The sequence below is a fragment of the Pteropus medius genome, unplaced genomic scaffold, assembly GCF_902729225.1.
Source record: "Pteropus medius unplaced genomic scaffold, Ma_sr-lr_union100, whole genome shotgun sequence".
NCBI lineage: Eukaryota > Metazoa > Chordata > Mammalia > Chiroptera > Pteropodidae > Pteropus > Pteropus medius.
In genome coordinates, this window is record NW_024344378.1 from 16,933,864 (window position 1) to 16,959,056 (window position 25,193).

At 40.4% G+C, this 25,193-nt stretch overlaps 1 protein-coding gene across 1 annotated transcript in view; it reads right to left on the reverse strand.

Annotated features, from left to right (window-relative positions):
- SORCS3 (sortilin related VPS10 domain containing receptor 3) overlaps window positions 1–25,193 on the reverse strand; it is a 520,917-nt gene that overhangs the window by 101,375 nt on the left and 394,349 nt on the right. The window contains exon 8 of the mRNA XM_039871263.1: window positions 3,024–3,113. Within this exon, the coding sequence (XP_039727197.1) occupies window positions 3,024–3,113 (90 nt within the window). The remainder of the gene's footprint in view (window positions 1–3,023; window positions 3,114–25,193) is intronic.

Consider the following 25,193-nt stretch of genomic DNA (forward strand, 5'->3'; position numbering starts at 1 on the left):
CAAAGAAGGGAAATCTGGTCTTGTCAAAGGCAGGGACATTGGTGACTTATCAAGGCAACGGGAGAGGGGAGTTCTTTGTAGTAAGCCATGTGCAGGAGCACAACGGGGGGTTGGGGGGAGGGGTGTTGCTGAAATATTGCTGTTTCACAAAAGCACAGGACTCAGATAAAGTCCAACATCATCACTGTCAAACTGAATCCTGTATAGAAACAAACAAACAACAACAACAAAAAATAACAATTTTTTTCTTGTAGAAAAATTATTAGAGCAGCAAGTTAAGGATAAATCCAGAATTGAAGAGACAAAAAAGGTCCATTAGCTTCAGAGTAGTGAAATAGGGGCCTCAGGAAACACCCTACAAGGAGCCCTGATCTCTACGCCCAGCAGTTTCAGGGCATCTACCATGCTTCCCTGTGGATCACAATCATGCTTTAGACTCACCTAGCACTTTACACTTTATCAACAATGAGCCATTCGTGCGATCCTCACAACTTTGTCAAATAATACAACGATGCCCATTTCACAGATGAGAAGTCCTGGGCTCATGAATAAGTAAGTGGCAGAGCTGGAATGAGAGCTCAGGGATTCTGTTCACAAGATCCATCACCTTTTCTCCAAGGCCGCCACAACTCCCCATCATCTGCCTCCCCGCCCTCTACTGGTTTGTGCTTCTCATGGCTGTTGGACTGAGAGTGCCAACCCAATGCCCAGTGACTGGTTTTGGAGGACTCGTCATGAGATCGCAGCCCCTTAATAATGCTGCTTATTATTAATGGCATTAATTTCATTCTCTGAAAAACCCTCCAAAGCCACAGAGTGCCCCAGGCGAGCAAATTTTGAACAGACAGTCTGGTAGTAGATGTGTGAGAACAGTGATCGCAGGGAGCTTCTCTGTGTTTTTGTTTTTAAGCAAGATGCCCAGCAGCAGCCTCAGAACTACATGACACAGCAATAACTTACTTAAAAGTCATTTCCATTTTAAAACAATGGGAAGACCCAATCTCTCTTCATCCCTCTGTCTTCGCCTCTTCAGCCTCAGCTATGAAAATCTGGGCCAATGTCAGCTAATAAAGGAGATCAATAACCATCCAGCTATTTTCACAGCAGCCCTCATATTAATGAGGAGATTCTCTGGATGAAGTTTTATAAAAGGGGCCACACAGATGGTATCCCACCACAGTAAATAGCCATGGGGTTGCTAATCGTTAATGGAGTGTTTTAGAGTTGTGATCAATTCCAGGCTTCTTTGTCCCCACTTGCAGCCACACTGTCCACGGGAGCAAACTGTTTGTTTTCTCAAGAAGGTTCAAAATACATAAAATATGCACACATATGCAGACAAAATAGGCCATACATTGGAAAGAGAGTTTGGAAAATTCCCAAAACTCCTTTCCAAGGCTAATACATGAAAATCATCAGATTACTGTGAGGGGTCGTTTTGCTTTAGAAAGAGCATGATTATGAACTTCCCTTTCCTCATTTCTCTAGGCAGAGACACTTATTTCTTGATTGGGTTTAAAGTATCTGATGGGTACATCCTGCATCCACAATACTATACAGTGGTCCTACAAGAGCCAATCGCAGAGAGGGTAGAGAAACTGAGATATTGATTCCCATGGCCCTTGAGACAATTAAATTTGGTCCCTGCCCACCTAATGAGTTTCTTCACCTCTCCCTCTGCAACCCAGTCTCGTGACATGGTTTTTTAGTTTGTTGAATGAACCATACTGTCTCTTAAAACAGAGCCTATGTATGTATTTTTTCTTGACTTCCCAAAACCTTGTTTGGACACTTAACTTCTTCTTTTTTTATATATATATTAGCTTAAACATCACATTCTTTAGGAGACTTGTCCTTACTACTCATATTTGGCTAGCTCCAATTTTTATGCCACAATGGCCCTTGGGCTTCTATGCCTGTAATACCTTTTATACATAACAATTTATGTATAAATTGTTATACAGAGACACTGTTTGTACAGTGTCTCTCTTCTCTTCCAGAATATAAGCTTCATAAAGGCAGGGTCTGTCTGTGCCTTATTGACTATTTTACCCATAGAACTTAGGTCAATGCCTAGCACAGGGTAAAAATTTAAATGGAAAAAAGAATAGCACAATGGATGAATAAAAGAAGAAACAAATGAACGAATAGATTGATACATATATACATGAATAAATGAATGAATAAAAACAACCAAAGGGTAAATAATTACTCATAATTATTCCATAACTTCTCTTACCTATGTACTCAGCCTTCCATAACATGTTTACTAGCACCAGCTTTGAGACCCAAGTCCTGGTAACATGACATCTGATACATGTCCAACCTGACAGCTTCTTTGCAGCCTCCCTCATTAGGTTTTACAATTATGTCCTGTCCCTGTTCACACTAAGGTCCTAAGGTCCATCTCCTCCCCAAAGCTATTGTTCTGGGGTCCACAGAGTAAGCTTTATGATTTTCCATCAGAGGAGTTAAAACATCACCATTTGATATTAAAATTATAGTAAATTATTCCTTCCGCCATAGTAAATTATTATTCACAGTGGTAGAAAGAAGTGGAAGCATAGGCAGTACATTTATATTTAGTGTTAAAATGTAGAGAGAAGCAAGAAAACCAGGAGACTCACCTGAGCACCTTTATGCACACAAACATAGCATCTGTGCTCCTGCCTGGGCCTTTCTGAGCCTGTCCCTCTGCTTGGCAGGAGGTCCTTGCAAAAGGAAGGAGTCCTCAGAAGAGATTCCAAAGCTAGTTTTCCTTTTACTACCACTCCTGGGGAATGACCCCGGGTTATGCTAGATGTTTGAGTCATAGGAAATCAAGACTCCTGCCTGTGTGCCCTGCTGAGAGGAGAATACAGAACCCAGGTTCATCTACGCCAGCAAAGGCCAAACCCTGCAGTGGTTAAGTCAGGCTGAACGCCACCTGTCTCCCAGGCAGAAATCAAACCTCCCACATCCCAACAAGGCGGCCTCTCCCTGCCGTTTTGTCTGGCAGGACCCAGGAAGCAGGTGGTGTGTACCTTTGGCAGCGAGTACTTGGGCAGCTTAATCTGAGCGAAGGCCTCTCTTCGATAGGACACATAGTAGCTGGCTCTTCCACCAGTTGTTACCTGGATCATGGGGAAACACAAAGCAGTCAGGTGGGGCCACAGATCATAGCACGGGTTGGAAGGTATTAGCCTCCCCATCAACAGTCACAATAGGTTTGTGACAACCTTTTAGAGAATATCCCCTGCTGGTTTTGAACCTCCAATTCCGTAGCACCCTGAGTTGCTCCCATGTCATTACACTTATGGACAATGACAACCAGTCTTCCTCCATGGCTGGCACTTTCTGTGACAGCGGAGACTCTATATTTGGTCACTGTGTTCTGCATATGTACACACCTCATAAATATTTCGACTGGAAACAGAGAAGTTATTGATGTGGGCTATACTCACGATATATTTATTCTGTCTTTTTTTAATAGTTTTTAATCCATTGTAACCATGACATGATTGCCAAAGAAATTTTTTTCTTGATCTGAATAATTGCTATTGCTTAAAATTCTTATTACTTTGAAATTAATTTTGTTCCTGGTATGAGCACAGTTTTTTATATTTATAAATTAATGCATTGAACAGATATTTATTGACTCTTTCTATGAGCAAGTTACTTAAAAGCATCAAAAGTTCTTTTAGAGAAAGAACTCTGGATTCGAAAGTCAGCAGTCCTGAGTCTGAGTCCTTATCCTGCTATCTCGTGACTGGAAGAGTCAAGCCTTGTGACCTCACTTGGGAAAGTATAGATCATTAGAGGAACCTGGAAACCACTCCAAAAAATGATCCTCTGGCCTGTGCTTGGTGAAAAGTCCTGCCAACATGGCACAGCTCTGCAGATGGCTGCTCTCAGCCCAATCGTTTTAGCTCAGGGGAAATTAATAATCACAAGAGAAGATAGCATCGCCTGTTCAGAGAAAATAGTGGGATGACAATAGCAACCAGGCTGCTGTGTTGAGGAGGCTATTACTGAAGGTGCATGCTCCATTCTCACCAAGGCCCAAGCACTTGCTGGATATAGGCCAGTCCTCCGACTCTGGCCCAAACCTGGCCCCGTCCATAGTGGCTGCTGAGAGCAGGAGGGGTCTAATATCTCTATTGAAATCCACCCATCACTCTTCATTCTGAGAGATGGCATCTCCCATGGCTTCCCCTGGTTCTGCACATATTGGAAGCTCACAAAGCAGGTACCAGAAGTTGCCAGATAGAGCAGATGTTAGAGTCAGCGTGAAGGCAGAACCTTGGAATAAACTTGGTGCAAAGACTTAGGCTCTGAACCAAGAGCAGAGACTGGTTTTCTCCCTGATGCTCACCGCCATCCTTACATCTCAATTTTCTAATTAGAATCATTTTTTTGTCTTGTATTCCAGGACTTTTTTTTTTTTGATAAGACATCTGTTCTAAATCCATATTGTTCTGCATTGGCTTTGAGGAGGAGTGTTGACATATTAAGATCAATGAGTTGCTGAAAAGTGTTTTTTCTTTTAAAAATAAGTTTCGACTGCATAGAATCAGATTGAAATATAATCCTTGGCTCTAAATGTACACCATTAGTTCTTGCATCACCCTATTTATTTGTTTGTTTAATTTGGCTTTATTTCTTATTATAAAATCAACACATGTAAACATATATGCCAACCAAAAACCTAGATCGGTAGTTTTTAAACTTTAGCATACTTCAGAATCACCTGGAAAGCTTGTTAAAACTCAGACTGCTGGGCCCCACACACAGTCTCTGATTCAGTCGATCTGGGGTAGGACCTATGAATTATCTTCCTACTAAGTTTCCAGGTGACGCTGATGCTACTGGTCTGGGGACTACACTGGCTGCAGTACAGAACTAGAGCTTTAACAACCGACATATGCCTCTGTGCTTCTGTGCTCCTCACCTCTCCTGACCCCCAGCTCCCTCCCAGATGTAGCTACTTCCTGGATGTTGTGTTTACAGTGACAGTAAAGTGTATTTTTTAATTGAGGTGAAATTCATATAATATAAAAGCAACAATTTTAAAGTGTATAATTCAGAGGCATTTAGCACATTCACAATGTCGTGCAACCATCACCTCTTATACAGTTCTAAAAAAATTTCTTCATCCTTCCAAAGAGACCATGTACCCAGTGATAAAGATTTAAACCCCAAAGTATATCATCTGGTTACCCATCATATGCTGAAAAATCCATTCTCTACAGGACACCCTAAACCTCACCAACCCTACCCTTAGTGAATTAGACTGGCATCAGAAAAAACAAGTCCTATCTTTGCTGCCCAGAGCTCAGTAATTAAAAGAAGCATTTCCCCAGAAGACCCAGTCCCCTTCATAGGGGACAAGATGACGACGTCACCAGCCCTCTTATCAGCACCACAAAGCAAGGCTGGGCCCCTTAGAGTTGCCAAATCACTAAGGCTGAAGAAGAATAGAGTGGTCCCCTCAATACGGTGATGAGTCCTGCCAACTTGGGAACTTGAGAACTCCGCCATGGCTGTCACAACTCTGTACAAATCACATACACAACTTGCAAGAGTTTGTGGTCAAGTAAATCATAAAAATGGAGGTTACACTTTAGATACATCATGGAATAATCCAAAATATTAAGGGGCTGCATGAAGCCCAAGGCGTTTCTCCTAGTTCCTCTGATATCATAGCAGCTCCCAGCAGTAACAAGTTGGATCCTGGAGCTCTGTCCCTGTTCTGGCCATGTCCCTCTCTATACCAGTGAAAACCAACTGAAGCTTTAAACCTCAGTGTAAGATGCATGGGTTCATGAAAGGGTTTTAGATGCTGCTGATTCATTATAATTTCCTCCTCCTCTAAACTCTGAAAATTTATTTCCATTTCTTCAGCACTTTCAACATTTACTCTTGCGATATACATATTTCTATAATTATTCCTCCATAATCCCTAGGCTGAGCTGGTCTCGTGGCAGGCAATTAGTGGGTACATGATAATAAAAATAATGATAAACTCGTCCTTATTTGAGTTTGTCTACCATGCTCCAGAACTGCAGGTAGCCCTTATATAAACTATGCACTTTAATCCTCATGACAACCCCAAGATAAGACAAATTAGAACCTTGTAAAGTTTTGGCTCTAAGGTTGTTCTTCTCCTTCTGAGACAAGCCCTCCATTCATTGTACTCATCTCAGAGTAACAGCAACACAATATATTTCCTCGATTCCAAAATCTTTAAATTTTTAAATCTCCATAATTTGAATGTGTTTATATGTTTGTGTTTCTTCGTTTTTCCCAGAAAATCTGTCACGGCATTTATGCTGCATCTTAAAAATAACGTCTTCTAAGAGGTGAGGTAATAAAAGAGTAAAAATAACTACCATGCAGTGAAAGTTTATTACACGGAAGATGCTACGATAAGCAGTTTATAAGCCATACTTTATATACATGTATTATGTATTGTGTGTATTATCTTTATATGAGACTGAGAGAGGTCAACTAACTTGCCCAACATCACACAGACTTTCACTGTCACAACCACTGTACGACCCCAGCCTATGCTGGCCCTTTGCTAGGAATGATCACATCCCCAAAATGTCAAGCACAGGGCAGTGGGTCAAGACTTATTGACTAACTGAATAACAAAACGGAATTAATCTGCTTAACCAGAGAGACCGAGTTTAATTTCCGTCGGTGTTTAGTGACTAAATCATGGAGGTGGAGAACAACTCTCCATTCCTGCCCAGTTCCTGGACAGTCACAGGGACTCATCTTCAAGTAGAAGCTCTGGTGCTCCCCCTCGGGAGCAGAATCTTCACAAGGTTGGGATGAAACCAGGCGAATGCATTTGCTGCCTCTGCTATTTGCGTGATTCTCTGGCAACCACGCAAGGAAGGAATAAAGTTTAGTGACTATTAATCTATTTTGATGAACTTTTCTTTTCCTTACAAGCAAATTTGCTGGCATTGTAAATCCCAGAGATTATTATCGCTTTCCCTTTCGGTGACACCTTTTATCTTACATTTGATGAATGTCATCCAATTATTTGCTCTGGGCCCATCCGTCATGCTAAACACAGAATTAGCTGGGTCTTTTCCTTACTAATGACTGGCTCGTTAATCTGATTTTCTGGATTTCTATTTTACAGGTTTAATTGGGCTCCTGGCCAGTGAAAATGATTCCTTTGGACAAGTGCATTGGCCATTAAATACATCTGTCTCTTCTGTCTTGTTCCCACTCTTGCTGTAACCATGTCTAACCTGACATATCTTTTATTTTTTCATTTCTCCTTGCTTTTGGATGATGGCTTGCCCTGGAGGAAAGAAATCTACCCCCTCAAAAAATGGAACCAGAGGGCTTTGAGTCATATTGAGACTGTTTCTTCCATAGATAGAAGAAAACTTGAAATATCCCTAGAATTCACAAGTGAGAATAAATAATCTAAGAAGAAGAGCAGAAACTAACATTTTCAAGTATCAATTAGGTGATGAGTGCTTGACATTCATAACATTATTTAATCTCCACAGTAATTATTACAATTAATATTATTGTTAAAAACACTATTAGTACTTTACAAGGTAAAAATATTAAAGTATAACATTTTTTGAGTATCTATTATATGCCAAGCACTGCTCCTGTGTGCATACTAGCTTTCACAGTCTTTGAAGACACACCGCAAATAAACGGTGGAGCTGGAATTTGAACCCAAGTTTATCCGACTACAAAGATTATGCTGGTTCCTCAGGCTACATGAGGTTTCCAAACATCTTTGTGGATGGGAACAACTCCTATGTTACTCAATTTCCAATTTTCCAGAAAAGATGCCCATTAGAAAGGCAAATATTTCTATGTGAAAGTTCATATCACATTCTCAGCCCTGAGAAATCAGTGCTCTATTGTTGCACAAGAGTGAATGGTGCTGCTACTGGAATCTGCGAATAAGAGGAACCATAATGTAAATAAATTTGGTTTACACAAGAGCTGTTGCCTTCAGAGAAAATAACACTTAGAAGCTTTTTCAGCTAGAGGACCTTGCTGAGTCCATTATAATGTGGATAATCGGCCTAAGCCAAGAGAAACAATCACCTCTATGGACACATGTTAGTTACTTCTTACACAGCCTCGGCATTGCTTCCTCCTCCTTAAAGAAATAAAAAGGAACAGCCCAGTTGTTATGATGCACGATTAACTTTTCCAATTTCTTTGCTCATTAATTCTATTCAGATTATTTAAAATAAATCTCGACGTCATTAGGCCTTTCTCTTTGCCTCTACGTACATAATTTCTTCAAAGATCACATATTTTTTTCAAGAACAAAGAAACAGGCTTCGGACTACTGGGTCTCAAGGGTCAATAAGGAGCCATATTGGGATGTTGCTATAAGTGTCAGGATGACCCTGGGACCTTCTGAGTGGCCAGTTATGTAGCCTCTGCCATCTTAAGCTCATTTTCCAAAAGTCTTCTGCTAAGGTACCAAACTATGTCTCTGAATCAAAACTGTGGTACAGCATTGGGGACAATAAGACACCCTGTCAGCATGCCATCTCCTCTGCTAGACTGTTTGATGCTGAATTTTAGTGTTTGCCAAACTGGTGTTTGCTCATTTTATGTCTTGAAGACTCTGCGATATTAAAGTAATATGCAATTTTATCTGCTTATATCTAGAAAGAGTGGGTCCAATACCTAACACGAAACTCATACTGAGGTTTAAGCTCCTTTGCGACAGATGCACACAAAATTTGTTATTAGAGCCCTAATATAATAACCCCCAAAAAGCTTCACCAAGAACAGATTTGGGATAAGATCATTGTCACTGAAGTCAATATTGCTCTCTCTCTCTCTCTTTGTGGGTGTGTGTGTGCGTGTATGTGTGTGGGGGTGGGGGGTAGAGGAGGTGCCAGAAGGAAGACATGTACTGAGGTTGCCAGCACACTCATTGGCCAAAAAATACTGACAGATAAACTATCACCTTTACCAGCACTTCCAAAAAACTTCTTGAAGCCTTTATTGCCTATTGGGAATGTCGTTAAGGCAGAGAAAAGGTGTTGACTTAGAAAAGCATGGGACAAAGACTGTGTGACTATACCTCAAGAGCACTAGGAGAAGAATCAATAAGTCTGATTCACTGTTTTGTTTTGTTTTGTTTTTCAAATACAATAAAGGGGTTAGACTTGATAAGCTTCCAATTATATATTTTCAAAGAGTCTGATTTTTTCCTTTGATTTGTAAGCACTGTAGTGCCTTTGGTTGGGATCCCAGACCTGTGTTTGAATCCCACTTCTGCCACTTGCTGGTTTGGTGACATTGGACAGGTAATTTAATCTTCCTAATTTCTTCTTCCAGAAAAATGGAAATGTTAATATTACCTATTGACATGTTATTATGAGGATTAAACACAACACAGCATGTAAAGAGTTTTAGCCCTGCACATGACACATACTGAGTACTCAATGCATATTGTCTTTCCCTGCTGAACTAGAGGCACAGATGCTTGCATCAGTCAAACATCTTAGAGGCCTTATGGCGACTGAACATAATGACAGTTTATATATGCAAACTGGAGGCTTCAGGAAGTGCTGAAGTAGCTACATGAACCACCTGGTCAGAACTGAGCCTGAAATTCTTGTTGAAGGAGAGAGAACTGAAATTCTTCTTGTTGTCTTCAGCAAGGATAACTTCATGGAGAAGATCACCTATGCAGATCACAAAACCAAAGTGTTTTTGCCAGAGATTTAACCATTAATGGCTGCAAGCCTTATCTTTGCGTTTCAGCTTTTATGATTTAGAAGGAGGGAAAGAAGTTCTTGGGATGCCCACCTAACCCTTTAAAATGGAAGTTCTTTGCTTTTCCTCTCCTAGTTTGTTTGTTGGGTTTTTTTGTTTGTTTGTTTTTGCTTTTGTTTTGGTAGAAGGGGGTTAAAAGGCAAAGTGCAGAAATAAAAAAGGACAGATATGAATTTAAATTGTCATCCTGAAGTACAGAATTTGGGAGCATCTGCATACTCCCAGTTAATATAATAATAGATAAAAAGCTGAAACCTAGACAGTCTACTTTGGGTGGTCTAGACTCAGGATGCCGGAGCTTCACACATATACATACACAAAACGCTACCCATGGAAATCCCAAAGAGAAATTTTAAAACTTACTAGCAAAAGTACCTTCCCCCTTCCTCTTTTAAAATTGGCCCTGTCCCTTATAGACTATGAATTTAATGTAGTTTTTTAAAACATGGAACTGAGAAGACACTTTATAAGGAGTCTGGCTTATAAAGTTTTCCTACACTTCTATAAGCGTTCCTCTTTGACTCGAGACATCACATGGCCTATGTCCTTGATACAGGTGGACATTATGAGGTCATTAATTGGCTGACACTAGTCTCTGTTTTTTCTATAGTATCCCAGAATTTCAGAAAATCAAAACAAAGTGGTGAAAACGGAGAGTAGGCAAGAAGTTGTTCAATATCTATAACAGCTGTGATTTTAGTTTGGCTCAATCATTTATCAGACATGCAATCTTAGGCATGGTAATAAATCTCTTGCAGTTTCAGGGTTATTTTTCTTTAAAAATGGAATGAATAATAATTACCGTTCTATTACAGAGAAATAAATGATATGAGATAATAAAATGCTTTCCTTTAACTATAAAGTGTTCTACAAATATAATGATTAGGATGTCATAATTTACTTGTGGTATGTATCCAGGAACCTAAAAATGTGAGAAGTATTTTCATTGACAAATTGCAATAGAGTGGATTTTGCTCCCTCGCGCCCGCCCCTGCCAAATTCATGCATTCAAACCTAACTCCTAATGTGATGGTATTTGGAGGTGGGGCCTTTGGGAAGTGATTAGGTCGTGAGGGTGGAACTCTCACAAATGGAATTGGGGCCCTTATGAAGAGACCCCAGAGAGCTCCCTTACCTCTCTCATGTGAGGACGCAACAACAAGACAGCTATCTATGGACCAGGAAGTGGGCCCTCACCAGACACTAAATCTGCCAGTGCCTTAATCTTAAACTTACCAGCCTTCAGAACTGTGAAAAACAAATTTCTGTTTTTTATAAGCCACTCAGTTTATGGTATTCTTTTATAGCAGCCATAAAACAGAAATCAAGCTGGTGATCCAGATATGCCCACTCTATTGACTGTGTGGGGCACTGAAATTTGCCAGTGAGGCTATAGCTATCCATAGGCTGCACAGTTAGAGGTAATAAAGAATACAAGAGAAGCAGGAAAACGGATGGGCAGAGCTGCAAAACAGAAGTTCTTTAGCCACATGGGACGAATGACAGGTGCATAAAGCTGTTTAGAGAAGGATTAATTTTACGGATATGTTCAAGTTATTTTAAATATCTTAAAAGGGCAAGGCAAAGAAAATCATTAATTTTCTAGAGAAGCAGGGATGCTTCTTTGGGACATGGGCTTTCCAGATGGCCTTGGAGATTTGGCTAGGCTGCTAGATATAACAGCAAAACTTGGCCAACATGGGATTTGCATGCCTCATGGGTGAATTTGGGGACAGCAGTGGACGGATTTAAACCATCTGTCAAGCTGTTACTCAGAAAACACTGCCACCTCCCTGAGAGAGCTATGAATATTTGTAAAATGCCAACTGCTACTTCTCAGAGCTTCCTCATTGCACTGCGTCGCATCTCTCCTGTCTTCCACCAGCAGAAGCATCACTGTTGGAAAGTCGAGCTCTGTGCTCACCCCTTTGTATGCACTGCCTGCTCTCCTGCACAATGACTGTGAAGAGGACATATTATCATTAAAGCAACCCTTCTTTACTGATAAATTAATTAACATGCATAAGGTCACTAACTCCAAAGTGGCAGAGCCTGGTTTTGAACTTGGATCTTTAAATCCTGAAAATGTCCACTAGACCGTGTGACCCTAAAAGAGCCTAAAGCGTCTGCTGCGGAATGTTTTCAAAGACTGGCTAGTTTAGGACCAGTTACATGGAGGGATTGATTCATCCATCCAGATCACTAGAAGGCTCCAGCATCAATGAATTTTATAGTGGCTTATGTCAAAAGCTACCTCCTTAATGAGGCCTCTTGCCACCCTCGTTTCCCAGCTGGAATTTATCTTGTCTTCCTCTGATTCCCAGGGCTCTTTGTTTGTGGTGCTCTTGTTGCATTTACCAACTGCTCTCCTGAATTATTGGAAAGTGTGTACAGCTTAAGTCTCTTGCTGTAGTGTAATATCTTTGAGGGTAAATAATGTATCTTGTTTCTATTTAACCCTCTTTTAGTAACTGGCACCCAAGTCATAAAAACTAATATTTGCAGAGTACTCTATGCCATTAGTTTTTATTACTGGACTAAATCTCATTTGGTCAGCACACGACCCTGAGAGTGAGGTCTAATTACATCCCCATTTTAGAATTAAGGAGCTGAGGCCCACACGGGCCACTTTAGGTCACCTTTTTACTAAAAGGTGAGGTTCAAAGCCAACCTCAGAACTTCTGACTGGAAACTCCAGGCTCTTTTCATGTCGCTAGGCTGCGTCTGTCTGTGTTCCCTAAGTCAAGATCAGAAAAACACAGAGTGGAGATAATTGTATGGATTTTTACAAGTGGGTCATGATTGCACATCAATTACTCCCGTGAGTGGCTGGCAACAACACAACATGGAAAACCAAGGGCAATAAGAGACGGTGTTCTCCTGTGAGAAACAGAGAAGCAGATTATAAGATGTTCTTTCCCACCTACTGCTGAATTCACATATTAACTGAAGAGCTGGCCAAATTCACATCATTCCTGGAACATTAATCATGTTTACACATCCCATTGTGGATACTGGCTCCAATTCTATTATGTGTTACACTTATCGATCCATCAACAAGTACTCCTTCAGAACTTTGTGCCCAGGCTACGTCAGGTACCATGAAAGTCGGGGGACTATGATCTCATGGGGTTTATCATTATTTGTAAAAACAAGCCTAACATATAAGGTGTAACATGCCAGTATAGGATCAGCGATAACACTATGGTACCCTGAGCAGGGTAAAGCTAGGTGCTATTAAACAGAGAAATCCCCTCCTTGGAACTATAATAGTTTACTCTATTTTCCTTCTAGAATTATAATAAAATCAGTTCTGGGCACTGTAGATTCCACACTCATCCTATCTCTATTTTACTGATGATGCAACTAAGACATAAATATGGCAGAGTGACCCAGCACAAGACTGAGCTAGAACTGAAAATCATGTTTGTCTAACTCCAGATGTATAGGCATAAACAGTCTCCTATATCACACTCCACAGTGTGACATGCATAACCACATGTACACATGTTTGCACATGTGCATGCACACACCCTATAATATGTAGTATATACATATTATACATATACAGCTGTTATTTATACTGCCTTAGGAAAAGATTGGGTTCTCAATATTGAAAGATATTCTGCTTGCTAAATGAGATAATGGATTGGAGGTTGAAAGACTAGAGAAACCAGGCCTGGCTGAACTATTCTAAATAACAAAGGGAGAGATATAGAGAAAAGGTGGGGATGAGGTGGGGATGGATCCTGAAGGAAGAAAAAGATCACTAGCAAAGCTAGGGAGGTTGCAGGAAGAGATATTCAGGTGGGTCACTGCATGTGTTGGTCCCAGAAGAGGTACTTCGGGAGACTGGCAAGAAACAGTGGGTATGTAAGGGTTTCGCTAAGTGTTTTTGCTGTGCAGTATCTAACATATACACTGTGATTCATTTTCCCTCGATATGTTCAATAACAGTGTCAGTAATCTTATTATAGTTTTATTTATTTATTTGTTTACCTTTGCAGAGCTGGTCATATCAGGAATATAATTCTGCTTCAAGAAAATGTCCAAGAGATACAGCTGGGTTACCAAGAATTTTATCTTCCTGTACCTTTTGGGATACTTATTCAGTTACTTCTTGTGAAAATTAACAAAGAGTTCTGGAATGGAAGCCTAGCTATGCATTCCAAAACTCCCTTCCCTGTCATCTGTTATGGGTCTTTGGGAAAAGCATTTAACTCCTTCCAGACCTTAGTTTCATCTTAAAACAGTTCCACAGGCATTCTCATGACATGAGGTCCGACGTGCGCCTACACACAGTAGGGACTCAAAAATGTCACATCCCCCATGTTCTCTTTCTTTCACTTGCTGGCTCCCAGCTTCCTCACTGGGAAGATCTTCAACTCCTATATCTGAAGGTTCTATGCTCCCAGTGTCTTTTGTGGTCATACAATGACTCCATACACATGATTTAAGCAGCTACTTTGTGTTAAAGTTTCCCCTCCTACTTACTCCCCTTACACGGTCCTTGACCCAATTTGTCTCAGGCAAATAAAAAAGTGTAGGCTGTGACTCCCCCTCATTTCAAGAGCAGAATAAGTGCAGTGGTTGAGAAAGCAGGCTCTGGCGTTAGACTGTCTAGTCAAAATCTCTGCTCCACTCTGTACTGGCTGTGTGATCTTGGGAAAATGACTTTCCCTCTCTGGGCCTTTTCTGTGCAATGAAGCTAAGAGTAGGAAGTACCTAATACAATGCCATAGATTAAATGTATGAATAATAGGCCTAGCTCATACTAAACACTGGTAAGTCTTAGACATTACTATCACATGTAATTGATTCTCCAAGAATTACAGACTATTCAAAAAGAAAATTAAGCAAAGGGAAAATAGTAGAAGGCTGAGGACAAATCTTAACCAAGAAAATGCTGAGAACTATATACAGAAAAGTTATGTTTAATCCACTTCACGAGGATTCAGTTCAGATGAATTTCACAGGGAGTAAGAAAGCCAACATTTCTATGACTTCTCTCCCACACAGACAGAACACACAGAGCACCTAGACGCAATTACACAGCACAATGAAACAATAAACACAATCATATTTAAAGCACTTTGATTATTTCTCCATACTGCAATCTGCAAGCCATCGCCACCTGAGGTAGGCAGTCAAACTGCAGGTATTTATTGTGGAGAATCAAACAGCAGGCCGTGGGTATGGCAGACTCTCCATTCCAACTGCATCCTTCCCTTCCTTCCCTTCCTTCCCTTCCCTTCTTTCTTTTCTCTCTCTCTCTCTCTCTCTCTCTCTCTCTCTCTCTCTCTCTCTCTCTCTCTCTCTCTCTTATGTTTTGCTGGCAGTTCCAAATCTAATAGTAATTGGTGTACTAAAGATGAAATGGTAGGAGGAAGGAAGAGAACTAAAAAAGGGAAGGAGGGAGTCGGGTTATGGACAGGCCACGTGTCCTGCCACCCAGCCTGCCTTACGGTTCTCCCCAGTTCTTCCACACAGCAGTCCGTCCCTTCAGGCATTCTCCACTGGGAAGGCCGGGGGAATCAGGCCCATCCTTTAAACATCTTCATTTTATTACTTTCATAATCAGATTCTAATGTTCCATTCGATAGATGTGGGGCCAACCGGACCAAGCACTTGAACAGCTGCTCGGGCTATGGAACTATTCTCTGTGTCATTGATCACTAAGACAAAAATCAATCCTGGTTAAGGAGAAAGAAGTTAAAAATAAATTGCCACGATTGATTTCTGTTCAGACCTTCTGACTCCCAGTTTAGGAAGAAGGAAGGAAGAGTGTACATGGATCCGCCTGTCATGAAATCACTTCATATGTCCCAGTCTCAAAAGCAAAATCTGGGACTATTTTACACACACACGCGCGCACGCACACACTTTTCTTAATTTATGATTTTGTTATTTTAGGTTTGTCACCTGATAACTATCAGAGATGAGGACCTTCTACATCGTAAGCTCCCATGAGAAGAGGATTGGGTTTGTCTCGTTCACTACAAAATCTGCAAAGTGAGGCCCCATGCTTTGTGGGTAGTAGTAACTCCAGAAATATTTATTGAGGAACTGATGGAATAAATGAATGATGAACGTGCTCCCCACTATTGCTGTCTATCACAATTACATTTACTTTTTCATAAATGTGTCACCGTATGCAATTATTTTCTTGGTTTTTGCTTTGCTTATGTGTTCTCTCTTTTATTCCTCTCTCTCACTAGACTATAAACCTTCCTAGAGTAGGAATTCTTTCTTATTTGCATATTAATTTCTTATATGCTGCATGGTCTGCAGAGATCATAACTTTCTTATTTTTTTCTTTTTAATTTTGATCTACTGCATTATCTCCATATTGTGCCTTCAGTAGATGTATGTGGGATGAAGGAAGGAAAGAATAATTCAGCAATGCTATTGACAAATTAACTATATCTCAAATATCTTTAAAAAAAAATTCTGACATTAGAGAAATAATTGGGGAAATATTTCTGAATAACAGTCCCCTCCCTGTGTCTAATTAAATGGAGTATCATGTAAAGTGAGCAGACTTTTGGAATTTTAGTGTTAGAAGGGAACTTCTGGAGTCATATAGCCCATTGCCTTCCCAACTGGGTTCTAGAGAGTTCTAGAGTTCTACAGTGATGCTTTGGGGGTGTCCACAAAAGGACAAAGAAGAGGCTAGGTGAATAGGGGTGCCGATACAGCCCTTAACCCTTCTTAAAGTTGTCCCATTCCACCTGTATCTGTTTTATATATTGAAATATCTTGAACAATGTCTGAAAAGCAGGTCCCATTGTTAAGAACAGCAACAAGGAAAGATTCAAAAGCTCTTCCTTATTGCAATCTTTTCATTTTATGATAAGGAAACAGCTCCAGGGAGCGAAGATGATAGCCCAAGGTCACAGAGTGAGTTAATGGTGAAACCAGACTGAAATCTAAGAATGCTGACCTCCCTCTACCTGCCTATCCCATCCTGTGGCACACTCTCTTCTTCCACCAAAGGCTCTCTTGTCCTTGGAGCACTGGCTAGTCCTAAAGTTGAACTCAAGTCAATTTTCTGCTTTGAGAACCAGCTTGAGGCCTGCTTTGTCCAAAAATGTGTCCTTGATCATAGCAAGCTTCATGGATCTCCCTCACTCTGAGAAGGAGCCTAGCATTTTCTTAAATGCTTTTGAACATTGCTCATGGAGAGTGTCAGACCATAAAGTACCACCTCCTCACCTAGACTGAACACAAAATGAGGACAATCACTTGATCGATCTTATTTACCATTATATCCCCTTCATTTAGAACAGTAACCAGAACATAGTAAGTACTCAGCAAATGATTGTTAAATGAAAAAATAAATGAATGAATGAATCAATCAATACTTCTGTCTCAGGCAGAACCTATCATAGCCCTGGGTATATAATAGGTGCTCAAGCAAATCAAGTTGAGTGATTAGTTACTGGCTCTGCCACTTAAACCCTAAGAAGACCTTATTCTGGCTGACCATGAGGGCTTTCAGAGTCAGATTCTTAAAAGCTGCTTGCAGAAATCCAAAATGTTTGTTTACCCTATTAGTTGGCTATGCAGAGTGTTTAAAATGTTTAAAAGCTGAAACTCATAAATAGATATATGTCCTAGTTAGAATAGTAACGGGGAGAGAACTGGACTTAATAGTCTACTTCTCAGTCAGCAGCCCAACTGCCTTCATTATCAGCACTGTTGTTTTTACAATAATATAATTATCTTTAATAGGAGAAGGCCCCAGAAAATGGATCCTCCTGGGAGCACGGCTTAGCAGAAAGAGTGTGGAGGACTTGCTGGAACTTGGGAGAGAAGGACAATGGTAAAACCTTGCTGTGTCATGATGCCACAGCTCTTCTGTGCCCTGAAATGGGACTCAAGAGAAGCTGTGTCCTGAAACGCGTCGTGGAGATTGGATAATGCGTGGCAAGAAGATCGAGGAAAGAGAGGAAGGCTGGAGAAGAGCAGAGGGGGGATGGCAACGAAAATCAGCCACACTGCCAGTCAGTCCCCCTGGCACCCCAGTGAAGAGTGTCTGAATAACCCTCCAAGTGTATCCGAGAGACAGCTCTCCACAGCGGGGCACGACTGAATTGTGTTGAATCCCATTAAGCCCTTCTTTGGCTAATGATGCAGAAAGTTCTGATCTGAAACAAAATTAAACAGATCCAGACTAACAGTCCACTGAACAGGCAGTGGAGTGAGGCTTTCCTGCCCCAGTATCTACCAAGATGGGGGCAACCACTACCTATTTCTCTTTTATGGTAACAGAAAAAGTTTCTGGGAACACCAGCGATTCGGTGCTACAGCGAAGATGCTGGCACTGGGAGAATGAATTGAAGAATGGGGCACTCTCCTCTTTTGTCACCTTTGTGAAGGTAGGTGGCCCTGAGTCATATCCTGAACCTACATTTACGGAGCTCTATAACAAAGGGTGATTCTCTAAACTTCTCAGAAATTCAGTTTACTCCATCAAGAAATAATGACAGGATCTACCACACCGAGATCCTATGACAATTAAAGTAGAATTAAATAAAATAAAATGCACATAAGACACACGTAAATTTGACCCAAAATAAATGTGAGATCCTTCTCCAATTATGAAAACAATTATTTCAACTTGCTGATTGGTAGGTAAAAATTAGTGGTGTGGCTAGCTGGAAAGAACCTCTTGAAGAATCACTGTTTTGGAAATAGAAAATTGCATATTTCCAAAGAGTAGAAGAGATTAAGAGTTGTGTAGCTAATCTCACTTCTTTGAGCTAAATATAGAAATTCTTGCTGTCCTCTGGACAACAAGCCTGCCTTCCAGACCAGAACTCACAGGCTGCCTCTAACCATACGAGGCTTGTGGATAATTAAACACTAGGAGTGCTACCCTATTAAATGCTCCACACAGCCTACATGCCACCACTCCTCCTTCTCATGCCCATGGAGACACCACTAATTAACAATGGCGGTCTCTCCTACTGAACCACAATAGTGCTGCCTTCTATGCAGCTATTACCAATTACTCAGGGCTGATACACAAAATGAAAACAATTTGACACCCCTGAACCAGGCATATGCTGCCCAAGTACTACTAGGAAGCCAAATATGTATAAGGTGAAGTAAATTACAGAACAAGTCTCTGAGATTAAGGGAAAACATTCCTTGCTATTTTAGTCTAGTAAGGAACACGTATTCTAACTGCTGTGGAGCCTCAGAAGATCTCTTGGAAAGGAAAAAAATCTTAATAATTTATTAGGGACATGCACAGCAAAGACAGCCCTGTCTGAGGATTGGTGAGCATCTTGTAAATAAGGAGTCTCTCCCTGGAGTCTCTGTCTCAGCTGGAGACACCAGGGACTCATCAGCATCTGGGTAGTAATTGATGCTGTGCTGTAAGAATTTGTGATGGGATGGAATTGCTCAGAGAGAGAGAAGGAAGTGAACAGAGAAAAGAAACCTAGGAAAGGCTCTGAGAAAAACCCATATTTAAAAGGTGGGCAGAGGAAGAGGTACCTGAGTAAGAGAAGATCCTAGAGGTAGAAGGAGAAGCTAGACTGCACGTTATCAAAGAAGCAAAGGGGAGAGCACATATGCAGAAAGAAGCAGCAGTCCAGATTCAAATGTTGCAGACAGATCAACTAAGTTAACTACTGAGAGACTTAGTCGGGATATAATTCTAAGATACCTTTGGTGAACTTGGCAAAGATAATTTCAGTGGGGTAGCAGAGGCAAAGTCGGTCTTGAGGGGGTTAAAGAAAGAATAAAATGAGAAAATGAATAATGAATGGAGACAGCTCTCAAGAAATCTGGTAGTGAATGAGAGATGAGACATTCATAAAGACAAGTGTAGGGTTCAAAAAAAATTTTGTTGTTTTCTTTTAATTTAAGAATGGTAGGTATTTAAAAACACTTAAAAACCTATTGAAAGTCTGAAATAGAGATGAATAAGCTAAAGACATAGGGGAAAGAAGGATAATTAATAAAGCCTGGTCCCTGAGAAGTTAGAAGGGATGGGATTGGGTGTCAGGAGTGAGGAATTTTATACAGGGATGAAGTCGATTCTTTCTACTTTTCTTGCATAGTTCACTCTATCTATATAATACTGCATATATAGTAGGGACTCAATAAATTTGAGTCTTTCAAGGTTGTCTTGAGTTCGGTTCCATATACCTAAAGTGGAGCCTCAGACAAAGGCTTTTATGTGGGTAGTTTGTTTTTTTTGTTTCTTGTTTTCTCCTTTTGCGGGGAGTCGTTTGGTTTTTTTTGAGAAATGATCCAAGGGAACAGGAGTGGCAGAACTGGAACAGGAGTCAAAGAAGGAGAGAAAGCCATTTCATAGCACGTTACTGAAGTGGCTATTACTATGAGAAACTGGGGCTCGATCCCATTGAGGACTCTATAAAGACTCAGGGAATGAGGCTCAGAATTGCCCTCCTGACACAGGAAGAAAGGAATACTTATCACTGGCTTCCAACTCCAATTGGTCAAATTGTCCCAAAGGGTCTTGACATTTTCCACTTTTGAGGTTTGTGTCTGTACCAGAATGGCTAAGGGGTCTCTTGTGAGCATCCTACTTGGGGAGAAATCAGCTCCAGAGCAAAAAGCAAGAGGCTCACCATGCAGCTGAGGCAAGTGATATCAGGCTACCTCTGTGCACAGGTGGTTTCTGGGAAAATATGAGCCAGAAAGATGTGAGATGGGACCTATGAGATGTTAGATATAAAGGTCAACTAAACATCACTACTTCACAATTAGATCACTAATTTGCATTTGTTCATGCAAGTATTTCAAATACAGAAAATTTCACCTCAAGCTACTAAAATCATTATTGTAGAGGAGACACATCCCAGCTACGTGCTATTTAAAAAACTTCCATTAGTGCTGGCTGTTATAAACACTTTTAAGATTCTGAAAGTGCTTCAAGAATATTCACCCGAAGATGTCTTTATTGGATTTTTTTCTGAATATTGTCTCTACAATTCTTTTCTTTTCCTTTAAGCTCCTGTGTTGTAAATGTGTCCCTAATGATAAAATTGCTATTTATTTAACATTCAAAATCTCTCCCATTAAGACCAAATTAACATCATTTAAAATATTGCCAAATAGATTTTCTTTGAATAATTACACTCTATTAATTTCTGCCTCAGGGCTTTTTTTTTTTCTTTCAGAAAGATAACAATTTATTAGCTATGCCATAGAGGCTTTCCTACCTTCTGCATTGGTGCATAAAGCAGAATCTTAAATGAAGTATCAAAACTCAGGTGAACTGGGAACCAAGTTGCAACATAAAGGTTCTCAAGAGTCTTGAGAGATAATTAGATACCCCAGAGTATCTACAGTTACATACGTATCATTAGAAATTGGTTACTTTGATAACCAGCACTATGACTGGTATATGGGAAGATTTTATCATGCACATATGTCAATTTGTGAGTTGAATCTATGAATATTGAAAATGAATTTGTAGAAAAGATTTAGTAATCTTTTATGTGATGGGCTTATAAAAACCCTTAAAAGAGAATGTGCATACACAAAATAGTGAGGCTGCTTTCTACATGTGGATTAGTCTCTTGATTCTTGCATTTTATAGGGGAGTGTAGTTTCCAAAGCATTTCAAAGCCATTATTATCTCCCTTGATCCTCATAACAACCTTCCAATTTAGGCAGGGCAGGTAGCATGAGTCCATTGTACAGAGATGAGGAAATTGGTGCTCTCAGAGTCCAAGGGACTTGGCCGGTGTTCCCTGGTTGGTACTTGCCAGATCTCTGATTGCAACCCAGGTTTCTAAGCTCAGGGTTCTTTTGCCCACATCAGACCACTATCTAATTGAATCATAAACTGCTTGAGAGCAGGAACGATGTCTTGTACCTCTGCCATATTCCATTTCACCTGGCATAGTTCTAAGGGCCCGTCAAATATCTGTTAATTGGTTACTAGCACTTATTAATTGCTAACACTCCTAGAACATCTGCCAGTTCTTTAAACCAGTGCTATTTTTCAATATTATACCCAGAATTCTTAAAAACTAACAGCAACTAGTATCCAAACTACAGACTGGCTTCACTGAAGTGCTGGAATTGTCCTAGAACCATTATGCATGCCATTGCTCCATACTCAGAAGGGCATGCTACAGAAGGGGCTTCTCTTTTGACTATACCGCACGACATTACTAGGAGTTGAAAGTGACATTACTAATCTATTGGTGCTCATGGAGAAGGATTTGGCAGAATTGGGACGGCCTTCCCTCCTTCAAATTGTCTGCTTCCTCTGCCCCTCTAGAGTACTTCATTTGTTCTTTATTATTGACCTGTTTTTCTTCTCTTGTATTTTAGATATTTGAAGATACATCAGTATCATACTTATTTTTTTTTTAAATACAATTGCATGCACAACGAAACTTCATTCAATGAGTGAATGAATCCTTATCATATTGAAGGCTACCTCCTATGTCATGAAGGGGGGCGTGGCTTTCTGTAGCTCAGTAAAGACATAAACCTCTTGCTACAGCTTACTAAGGCCTGTTCTTGTGTCTCCATCACACTCCTCAATGGCCACGGTATGAATCATATCATGGCAGGGATTTTAGCACTACCACTGCTGAACTACCTGTTCTCTGGATAATCACTAGAAAAGCTACTCCATAGGAGAAAAGACAAGATTTCCAACCAGCTTGGCTTAGACCACAGAAGCAAACTTATCTCTCTCCGCCTGCCCCTACAGAGAAAAGCCGATTTCTCTTTTATCCTGTGGAACGGAGGCATTTCAGGCAGATTCTTTCCCATTAAAACAAGGACTCTTTGGGGAAAAATTTGCTCCTCATGATTTCACTAGGAAATCCTAAGGCCCTGGGCCCCCTGCACAGAAAAGACATTGATAGATTAACAAATGTCCCAGCTTTCTGTACATATCAAGCTCAGCTTCCCCGATAGCAGGTGATCGAACACTAGGTACCCTCAGGCAAAACCTTTGGGGTCTCTCTAAATTATAAGAGCTCTGTGATTAGTATATGGACCTTTCCACCACATAGAAGATACAGGATCAGAAATAAACACATCATATCTAGAGAAAAGAAATTATGTCTGGACATGGGCGCTTTCCTTTACAGGACAAATAGGAGAGGGAGATTTTTTTAATGCAAAATGAATATCATGAGAAGTTTATTAAGAAGAAGTTACCTAGGTTTTTTGGTTATTTAAACTGCATTCTCAAATGCATATACATTTGTACATAATCACTCACCCATGGGTAAATATGCTTTAAATATATACATCACATTTATTAATATGCAGGGAAAGGATATGGATGTCACCTGAATTTCTAGTGGTTCCGTGGTCCACACACACAAAAAAGTGACCTTTGGCCCATTGGAGCCAGCAGTGCTACAAAATTCAGTGCTTTTCAAACATTTATTTTAACAAATGAAAAACAGTGTTAAGAACCCTGATATACAGGGCAAACAAAAGCGGAGTTGCTCTATTTAAGGAAGGGCTATGAGACCTGGTGTCCCACCCTGCCAGATGCCCTCCATATTTTGTCAATTCTGGAGAAAAGTTCCCTAAGATTCCATATATAAACAGCCAAGAAACTTGTTTGGCACATAAAGGTAGAAAAGAGTGAGTGAAAGGATAGACCAGTCTCCTTTGTGTGATTTTTTTCCCCTCAGTTATATGACTCTGATGGCACTAAAACAAAATACATCAATGCTTTAAAAAGAGAGAAAATTTAAGTGGATTAGTCCTTTAAATTATAAAACATCAAACCCACCAAAGCCTCTTATGCCCATGCTGTTGTTATTTCTCTTCTCAAACCGTAGGCGAAGAAGAAAATAAACTGTCACTATGAAACTCCCTTTAAAAGTCAAACTATAGAAGGGCAGCCAGCATCTTTCAATGGAATGCATAATCCCCAGTGTCAGCTCTGCCTTAATGGTACTCCCTGGAGAGGGTAACCTAGGACGGCTGGGCTGGACCCAAGCCTTGCTGCACTACAATTTCTTCTCCCAAGATCATTTGTTAGGTGATTTCTGGCAGGGAAGGTAGAATAGGACTCATCCTGATGCCTTGATACCTTGCTCAGATACAAATCTGTGGTTTAAACCCTGGAGGAGAAGCTGAGGGTTTTTCATTCTGACAAGAGTCTTTTGAGGAAGCTTCATTTCCATGAACAGAATGAGGAATTCTAGTTCTTTCCTTGCTTCAGAGGTAGATAGATATCACTGTAGCATAAATCTCACCTTTTCTCTAAAGCCTTTTCTGATCCCTACTTCAATTTTTAAAACTTGTACCCACCAAAAAATGTTTAAAATTCCCACTGATTTCAGAAATTATTTGAGATGGCTCCAACAATTATTTATTTTTTTAAAGCAACCAACAAACAAACAAGATCGAAAGAAAGCAGCCAAGAAATCAAAAATGACAAATGGTTAGAGAGGAACTAAGGAATAATACAGAGTCGAATGCAGAAAAGCTGCTAAAATCGACACAAAAATTCATTCTGAGCTTTCCAGCAATTGTATAGAGAGAAACACAAAATGACCTAGATTTAATTAAAGGAAATAGAAAAGGTTTACTGCTCCAGGACAATTGTCTATTTGCCTGCCACTTTCCTCCCTCCCGCAACTCCGATTGTCCTTAGACCGAGAGATCTGCACGGTGCGTTATGCTCTCTCGCTGCCTTCCCCTCTGCCCAGAATGCCCTTTCTCCTTCGCCTATGGGACTGGTACTAACGGTCTCCCTTCCGGAAAGCTGGTGCTGACCCCCCTCCCAGGGTAGGGTGAAGAGCTCTCCGCCCTTCCTCCTAGAGCAACATGTGCTTCCCACTAATACAGCTCTCATCACACTACATTATAATTGTTTAGTTGTCTGTGTTCCCCACTGGGCTGAATGCATTTTAATATATTTAAATGAATGAATATAAAAAAAGGACACAAAATAATATAATGGATAATTCCTGGACAGCAGTTTTATAAAAATGCAGACATTCTACATATGGTGATTTCTTATGCAGTGAGCAATTGCCAATTACCCTAAGCTGTCTTATACTGTGAGTTAGAGAAACAAGATTCTCTCACTTTAAGAAGATAACTAACTGCGCTCTCTGAGAATAAAGACGGTGTCTTATCTTCTCCGTTCAGTTCAACGCACGTTTATTGAGCACCAGTCATTATGCTAAGTGCAGGGGAAACGATGATGAATAAGACATAGGCCTGTTCTTCTTAAAGTTCACAGACCCGGCCGGGGAGATATAATGCACATGGCTAAGCGGTCAACAAAGGAATTTGGTCCAGTCTCGACTGAAGATGTCGGAAAAAACTTCCTAGATCAGGCATTGCCTAAGCTGAATCTTAAAGGATGAGTCTGTCTGGTAAAGGGACATTTCAAACAGAAAAAATGAAAGAAAGAAAGAAAGAAAGAGAGAGAGAGA